General features: G+C 34.4%; 1 protein-coding gene and 1 non-coding gene across 2 annotated transcripts; one reads left to right on the top strand and one right to left on the bottom strand.

Annotated features, from left to right (window-relative positions):
• The first annotated feature begins 1,449 nt into the window (after positions 1 to 1,449).
• Positions 1,450 to 1,557, top strand: LOC120074868. Its single transcript, XR_005481146.1, has one exon. It is a non-coding gene; the product is annotated as a small nucleolar RNA R71 (small nucleolar RNA).
• Positions 1,558 to 5,361: 3,804 nt separating this feature from the next.
• Positions 5,362 to 9,055, bottom strand: LOC120072815 (E3 ubiquitin-protein ligase At4g11680-like). The gene is made up of 4 exons (XM_039025327.1): positions 8,430 to 9,055; positions 7,243 to 7,362; positions 6,394 to 6,688; positions 5,362 to 5,601 (listed from the first exon to the last, which is right to left on the bottom strand). Exons 1-4 carry the CDS (start codon positions 8,894 to 8,896, stop codon positions 5,440 to 5,442), a joined length of 1,044 nt encoding a protein of 347 aa, XP_038881255.1. The 5' UTR covers positions 8,897 to 9,055; the 3' UTR covers positions 5,362 to 5,439.
• Between the last annotated feature and the right edge of the window lie 325 nt (positions 9,056 to 9,380).

The following is a 9,380-nucleotide window of genomic DNA, read 5'->3' as shown; positions in this document are numbered from 1 at the left end:
CTCGGGATTAACAAAGTATGCAAGTTAAAGAAATCATTATATGGGCTTAAACAGTCTCCCAGAGCATGGTTTGAATGGTTTGGAAAGGCCGTCACAAGCTATGTATTCAGTTAAAATCAAGCTGACCATATTATGTTCTATAAACATACTGGAACTGGTAAGTTGGTTTTGTTATTTTGATAGTGTATGTTGATGATATCATTCTTACAGGTAATGATGAGATAGGACTGAATATCTTGAAGAAAAATCTTGCTAATGATTTTCAAATCAAGGACCTGGGAACCTCAAAGTATTTCCTAGGAATGAAGTTTGCCAGATCCAAAAATGGCATTCTTGTCAACCAGAGGAGGTATATTCTTGACCTACTAAATGAGATAGGTTTACTTGGTTGCAAGATAGCATAAACTCCCATTGAGCAAAATTTAAAATTGGTTGTTGCAATTGAAAAATAAGTAAAAGAAAAGGAAAAGTACCAGAGGCTTGTAGGGAGACTCATATACCTCTCTCACACACGTCCTGACATTGCTTTCGCAATTAGTGTAGTAAGTCAATTCATGCATGCTCCCTGGTCAGTTCACTTTGAAGCAGTTTATAGAATTTTGAGATATTTGAAAGGTACTTCAGGAAAAGGTATATTATTCACGAAGCATGACCACCTAAACATTAAGGTTTACACTAATGCTGATTGGGAAGGAAGCACGACTGATAGAAGATCTACTTCGGGGTGTCGCTCTTTTGTTGGAGGAAATCTAGTAACTTGGCGAAGTAAAAAACAAAGTGTAGTTGCAAGAAGTAGTGTTGAAGTAGAATTTAGGGCATTAGCCCATGGTATTTGTGAGGGTATATGGATAAGAAGACTATTGGAAGAATTGAATTCCTCTCAAACAATGCCCATACGCAACTATTGTGATAACAAGTCAGCAATTTTCATTGCCCACAATCCAGTCCTTCATGATAGAACCAAACATATTGAAGTTGATAAACACTTCATAAAGGAAAAGATTGATGTAGGAATAATATGCATTCCCTTTCTCCCGACAGTAGAGCAAATCGTAGATGTGTTAACTAAAGGTCTTCCAAAGTGGCAATTCAACAAGTTGATTGACAAGCTGACTATGGATGATATCTTCAAACCAGCTTGAGGGGGAGTGTTGATTATTTCCTTTATTGTGAAATTTTATATTGTACTTATTGTATTATATTTGTTGTATTTTATTCTTTTCTTATTTGTAATTATTTTATTCTTTCCTTATTTGTAATTGGGTATTTCTTCTATTTAAGAAACCCTTTCCTCCTAAGATTAATAAGAGAAAAAATAATGTTTTTTTTTTTTTTGCAAGCCTCAGTAGTAATTTTTCCAAAGATAGATCCCTCAGCAGTAGCATCTAGAATGGATTTAGTGTTACCATTCAACCCATTGTAGAAAAATTGGATTTGCAACCAATTGGGACATCCATGTTGTGGGTATCTCCTTATTAAGTCCTTGTATCTCTCCCAACATTCATAAAGTTGTTCATCAGGCTGTTGAGAAAAAGCTACAATCTCATATCTCAATTTGGAAGATTTGGTGGGCAGAAAGTACTTGATCATAAATACGTAAGCTAGTTCATCCCATGTTTCAATGCTCTCTGATGGAATTAATTCAAGTTAATCCTTAGCTCGATCCTACAAAGAGAGAGGAAATAATCTCAGTCTTATGCCATCATTAAAAACTCCATTAATTTTTACCATCCCACAAATTTCAAGGAATGGTCTCAGGTGCTTGTGAGGATCTTCAACAGAGCATCCTCTAAAAACAATGTCCTTTGCCATTTGAATCAACCCCGGTGTCAACTCAAAATTATTTTCATTTATAGGTGCATTCACGGTCCCGGGCTGAGCTATGAAAAGGGGGGGTTGGAAATAATCCCTAATGGCTTTCTTCGCTTCTTCAGCCATCACTTCTTCCACTTCTTGCTTGACTCCAAGGTTTCTCCTAAATGTACGTTCAATCTCAAGATCAAGAGAAAAATGAGGTGTGTCCTTATCATGGGATATGTACAAAAAAAAACTCCAACAAAGATAACACAAAAATAAGCCCTAGTCTAAAATTTCTCCAATTCTTGAATAGTAAGAAAAAAAACCGTTACTTTGATCTCCGACAATGGTGCCAAAAATTTGATGTGCAGTGGTTATGCACAAGCAAACGCAGTCAATTTATAGTATATTAAAATGGCTTAAGAGACTGAGTATCATCCTCAAGGATCAAACAAACAATAATTACTTAACTATTCATAACCATATCGATTTTAGCTGGGAAATTGGAAAGTCAAATTGAGTGATGTTTGAGTAAATAGCAGTAAAAAAAGACAACCAAATGTAATTTCAAAATTAAGAGTGTTCTAAGGTGTCGGTTTTCATTGAACAATACTTAGGTCAATCACGAAATTAAGCACACCATTTATCTAAGCCTAGAAACTAAATTTTGTATCATTGTCTTTCGAAAATAATTCTTTCTTATACGATCCTCAATGATAACTAAAGTCGTGAGATCAAATTAAAACTCATGGCATTAAATATTGTCGTCATCAACTTTTACTACTCCCCTAACACGTACATGATAGGTTAAAAGCAATTTAGTGTTACAAGTCCGATTAAACATACAATCTACCAAATTGAACTTTCAATCTAACATTTATTGATGGCCAATCAAAATCAATTAAAACAGTAACATTAAAAGATAAATAGTTACGTAATTTCATGAAGTTCCTAAATATTAACTCAAATCCATATGTAAATTCAACACCACCATAATTCTCCGTTAGCACGTTGAGAAGTTGAACTGTCTTATAGCTGTCTCTTATACACATCTAGATGTGTATAAGAGACAGGTGTTGCAACGCTCAGGCTTAGCATTGCAACATTGCATCCTTTAATGCAGCTACTGCCTTCTTACATTAAACACCGCTTCACGTCATAGCGTTGCAATGCTCCCCTGCCTTTTAATACATAGCATTTTTCCTCCCTTTTCTTTACTCCCTTTAGTCCATTGCTTGGTTTTGACTCCTTTAAGCCTAATTTAATCCTTTTTTGCTTATTTTGAGTATAATTCACTTCTCGATCATAAATCCTGGAAATCACTAGCAAACACGTCAAATCTAATAAAACACATTAAAAATAGTCCTAAAAAGGCAAATAACGCACATTTTATATGCGTTTCACACTTCCATCACCATTAAATTATTGAAATACTTCAATTGTAGTGATTCCGTTACTTCAACTCTATGAACCAGTTTAGTAGGTTGACCGCCACAATCCTGTCATCAATAGAAAATCATCCTTCGAAAATTCAACTATCTTTTCCCATCCAAGTCAAAGCTCATAAAATTAGGCCCTACTACTTTCCACCTCCCTCAATAAAATATGGTAGACTAGCGGGTAGTTGAAGATTATGTCCATATCTATGAATTTTTCAAACACAATCCTCGTAAACAATTGAAGCTGCCTCTCTGTAAGTTTTCCTTTGATTATCTTATTTGCGATCCCAATGTGAGATGATAGGCTCGTAGCCTATTCAAGATACCGATCCTCTATAACAATCTTCAAATTAGCCATTTATATTTGCAGGTAAAAGAAAAAAATGTTATTAGAGAAAAAAAAAAGAACAAAAACACATTATATTGTATTCTATAAAACACTCGTCCCAAACTCTCGTTTCGAACTCTCGCTGTCTCATTTATTCCACTCGTTCTTTCTCTTCATTCTTACTCTCCCTTCTCCCTCTCCCTTCTTCCTTTCCGTACTTCCTTTCATTTCTTCCTAAACTCTAAACCTAAGGACGACTATATTTATGATATCAAATGAAAGCGAAAACCTAAATCACACTTTGTATCAGTGTTACCTTAACTTCTAGAGGTGTAGAAAGAAGCAAGCAAGTAATTGCCTTTACAAATGGAGAAAGGAGCGAATGCGTAGTTGATGGTGTTGTTGTTGTTCGATTGTACAGGTTTAATGGACCGAATTATATGCATGCAAGTAACCAAGTAGAAGAAAACACGAGAGAGAGAAATAAAATTTGAGGAAGAGGAAAGAAGATGAAGCAAGAGGAATAAGGGAGTCAGACTGAAAATTAAAATTTAAAACATCGATTTCTGTCCAATGAAGAAGGAGAGGAATAAACAAGGGAAATACGAGAGAAATATGCGAGAATCTAGGTTGCGTGTATGCTAGCAGATGTTTCAGGGTCTAAAAGGATATTTCATACGTGACTGATGTCATCAGGAGGTCAAATTTCGAGAATTTTTTAAAGGTGGGCCGAACTTTGAGGTAGCCCATCCATACAAATTTTTCAATCATTAACCGACCCATAAATCTAAAATTATGAAAAGGTGAGATTTTTTTTTTAGAACAAAAGGGTGGATTGAATCATAACTGGCATCAAATCTAATTCCATTTAGGGAAAAAAACCATAAAATCTAAGGATATAATGGATATATGTTGTAGAAGAAAAGATAACTCAGAATCCCTGTGAGACTTTAAAAGGATCTTATAAAATTTGTATATGAAAATCAAAATATATCTACAAAATTGCATTTCCATTTTGCTCCTTTTAATATAGTATAGATTCTTTTTCTTTTTCTTTTCAAAATTAGATTAAATTTGCAAATTTTTTTCTCAAAATATTATAGATGAAACATGACAAATTTAGAAATAATTGTAGAGGTCCCATAGTGAATTGAAATGAAATCACTTCTTTCAAAAATGCAAAGTAAAAAGATTCTCTTTAACTAAAAATATGTCAATGCCTCAAATGGACAATTGGGAAAAAGCATCAATAAATATAAAACCATTGTCATTTGGTTGGGAATGATGTAATTGCAAGAAAATTCTAATTCTATTGGCCAAGATAGTGGAACCTGAATACAAACACTTTCTTAAACTAAAAAAGAGATTTTGAAAAAGAAAGTACTCTGAAAAACAAATTTAAAGATAAGTTATTATAAGCAGCCATTTGCACAATCTACCGTCAAAAATCATCTTTCAATATCTCAACCATCCATATCTAAATGCATTGCTGACTGAACTTTTAAAAAGTTGTTTTTCTCAACAATATCATATGAGCTTAATATTGAGCAAGCAAATGGCTCCTTTGCCTTCATTAACTGAATGTTAATATCAACTAAGTAGTCTTCTTAGTAACATATAAGTTAGTAGCTATGCATCAAATTCTATTCACAGTATTCCCCACTAATCTGGTCTCCTAAGTAATCTGAAAAAGGAAAGAAAAAAGAAGCTATCTACAGTTTGGCCATTAAGGAAATCATTTCCTCTTTCCAAGAGAAAAAAGGCCACCCTTTTAACAAGACTTTACCCTCNCTCAAACCAACATATGTTAAGAGACGATGCTGCAAAAGATTTCGTCTCAGCCTCAAGAATGCTCCGACTTGGTCGAAACATGAATCAGACCAAGGAATCACCTTGTCCGATGCTGAACTTGCAGAGGGGGCAGGTTGCATTTATTCGAAGCCATTTGACGATGCATCGAGTGTGGAAATGATGATTACAGGGAAGCATGCACAATTGTACTCCATGAACATACTGAGCAAGGCATATGCAGCATGCCTATAATTATAATACCATAGAGTTAATCAAATAGAAAAGAGTCGTACAAAGGCACTATGAAGGGGAAAAAAAGGTCGTTCTGAAACAGGGAATCATGACTTAGTTTGTGTCAGATAATAGCATTTTTAAAGAAAAAACTCCATGGAGAAAAAATATTGTAGCAATCCAGGTACCTTGTTTCGTTAAAAGACCTATATATATATAATATATATTTTATAACATCCTATATGCATGATATTAATTAACAGGTTGATAGGCATGTATGTAAAAAATAGGAAAATTCTGTTGAAACAATGATACAAAGCGTCTATTTCATGAGTTTGAAGATAAGAACCCATGGAGATTGATACGAGACAAGAACAACACAACACAGACATGATGATACGTCGTATTTTTAAAATCTAGGACAATGAAAATTGTACATTTTGAAAAATATATATCATTTTTATACCAAAAGAAAATTCAACGCCAAGGAGTTTATGCATGTATATGTTTAAAAAATTAGTTTGATGTATTTTTTATCCATGTCTAACAAATATTAAACCCATTTTGACTTTGTACAACTAGTTTTTAACAAAATTTATTGCATAAACAAGTGTCCGATACGTGTCGAATAAGTATTGAACACATGCTGGTCAAGACAAGCTAGCCAAACTAGAATGTCCTTGCAGCAAAAATGGTGCAAATAAATTATATCTTCACGAAATATTTGACTGGAAAATTTTCATTTGCCATGTTGGTTTCATAATAGAGAAAAATAAAACGAAAGTAAAAATAAGATTGTTTGCTCACCGAGTCCTCTGGATTTAGAGTGTGTTCAGTTGTATGACCACTGTAGCCAGGCTCCAATGTCATCCCAACTTCTTGTTTCTTGTCACTGTCAAACGACTCAAGTGGATTGTCTTGATGAAACCTGTACTTGGGAAGTGCCCTAATTTCATCTTCAGATGCACCTTCTAGGAAAGTCATGGTATAACCATATGCTAAAAATGGTACAATGCAGCAAACAGCAAAGAAACCAACAAATGCCATTCCAGTGCAAAAGATGATAAAGAACACATCAAACGCCAGGAAAACCACTGCCAACCTGCATTTAATACAATGAGTCTATCAGTCAAGTCTCATACTTAACGTCAAGTCAAACGAGAAGTTCATACACAAAAATGACATTGAAACAATAATAACAACAAAAACAAAAGGCTATCACCAAAAAACAATGCAGAACCAACGGGAGATATAACCACAGTTCCACAAGAAGAAACTGAAAGTAACTAAAATATAATACGAAAACACAACCTGAGCACTTTTTAAAGTGGTGACAGGAATTAGGGGGGAAAAACACATTTATCACAAAATATCGATAGTTTTCACTCGCACATTTACCAACGTTATATAAGAATCAAGATCACGACATGAACAGGCATTACTTATCCTCACGAAATAATTTGAAAAAACTAGTCAATCTAATTAAATTTTAAAAGCTGTGGTAGCTAGTAATCAAGAGTGGATACATTGCAAGCAAACCGGTACATATAATGTACATTCCTACTACATCGTTATCCTACTAAGTTCCTGATAAACCACAGACGTCATTAGCTAGAGAAAGCAGAGGGTTTTAAGACCCTAGGAGAAGTTATTTACCAGTAGAGTCGGGGAGAACCTTCCAGAAGAGCTTGCCCACCCATGACTATCCAGTAGAATCCAAACACCCACCAGATGTATGCTATCATTGTGTTCAATGCTTCCAATCTTTTCATAACTCTAGGGAAACAAAATAGAGGGGTAAAAAGAGAGTTAAACGATATTGGAAACAGAAAGATTGATGAAACATCCATATGTAATGTCACAAAAAGAAAAATAAGTAAACATGCAAATATCTTGACTGGAAATAAATTCCTGCTAATAAGTGTAAAATCCTGCAGAGGCATGGAAACCAAAACCTAATCCAATACATTTTTAATCAAAAATCAAGAAAAAAAAATTGGTTACCATAAATGAAAGATAAATTCCTAACCAAGTTCTTTAACATATATAATTTTTTTTTTTAGATTAGAAACATTTCATTGAATGAATGAAATAAGGAAACCCCAAAGCATCTATAGGTGACACAGTTTCTTACCTACCATATATAATCAAGTTCATTACATATATAATAAATCCCAGATTCTTTAGATAAGACAAAATTACATTCCAAATATAAATTATAAGTATACTACGCATAGTATCTACTTTAAAAGCAAAAACTTTAAATAAACATGTTCTTTCTACAAGAACCATAACTATACTATCAAATTTGTCACTAAGTTCACCCTTATTACTAATGGTTGAATTCAACAACAATGTTTCATTAGATACCAAAACTTTCCTACATTCTGAAAATACAATTTATGATTTGACATGGAAAAGAATACTCAACTCAACCGACGGTCAAAATATAGACACCCTTCGAAATTAAACTAGTAGAACTCCATTTATCAAGTTAGCGTAACATTGAAAGAAAACCAGAATATAACCAATCAACCAATTAAAAAGATCTACAACCCATGTGGAAAGATGATAACCACCATTCCAACAACTTGAGTAGTTTTTTCCTTCTTCTCCTAATAAATGGGATGACATCTGCGTAGAATCCAATACTTAATTATACTGATCATAAGCTATTTGATATGGCCACAAACTAGCAGAAAATCGTGACATCACAATCATTCTAAGAACCCGATAAGTGAATTCATTGGGAAACCGATATACAATCTAAAATTAGACAGAAAAGAGAAACCAATTCAAACCAAAAACCACCCCAACAAAATTTTTCCGCAAACAGAAGTTACCTTATACGATGATGAGAAAGGCGAAATTCATCCTGAGCTCCACGATTCTCAAACCCAAATCGATAGCGATTACTCCTTCTCAAGTAGGCAACGAACACAAAAAAGACATGGAAAAGGCACTGGACAGCATAACCCGAAAGCCAGAATCTCAAAGGAGCAGTAGGCTTCTCTTCAGCAGACAATACCAGCACTATCACAGACAGAAAAACGAAGAACAAATTCCAAAACAAGTCGAGTACCAAAATAGGCTTGATGAAGGAAGACCCATTCCGGAATAAAACCCGACGGTCATATTCATTATCGTCTTCCTCATCGTCAACTCGAGGATCGGCACAGTCACCAAATATAACGCCGCGATGTTCCATTATCAAATTGGCGGCGTCTTGAATCAACGGAAGCGCGAATCTCGAGCTGATAGTTCGCTGCCAGGACAAAAAACTGGTGCTCGATGGTCGACCGTCGTCCATGAAAAGCAAAACCTGACAAAGAGTGATCGAAGCGCCGGCGGAGGTGATCGGAGAGAGGGGAAAAAGCGCCGGTGAAGAAAGCGAGGAGTTGCAGTGAGAGTGCAAATGGAAGAGGAATACTCGAATAGCAGCTATAGCGTTGCTTCGAAACGATGTCGTTTCTATAGTGGCTATGAATTATGCCTTGTTTGGATGGTGGTTGTTTTTGTTCGGATAAGGGATAATGGGGAATTTAATTAAATTGGATTATCCTATCGTATACCATTAATTTATCCTAATTCCCATTAATAAACTTCAAATTTTGTAATTATAACTCCACTTCGGTTTCAATTTTAAACTTTTAATTTTAAATTTGAAAATTATCCATTCATCCATTAATCGGAATTTAACTTAAAAAAACAATGGAAAAATATATTCTTTCTTCTTAGATTTTGGTTCTAATTTCATTTAAATTATTTGTGGGTTTAATTTCGTTCATAAATTG

The sequence above is a fragment of the Benincasa hispida genome, chromosome 3, assembly GCF_009727055.1.
Source record: "Benincasa hispida cultivar B227 chromosome 3, ASM972705v1, whole genome shotgun sequence".
NCBI classification, from domain to species: Eukaryota; Viridiplantae; Streptophyta; class Magnoliopsida; order Cucurbitales; family Cucurbitaceae; genus Benincasa; species Benincasa hispida.
The sequence above is the reverse complement of the archived record's forward strand: the minus strand, read 5'-3'. Positions and strand labels throughout refer to the sequence as shown.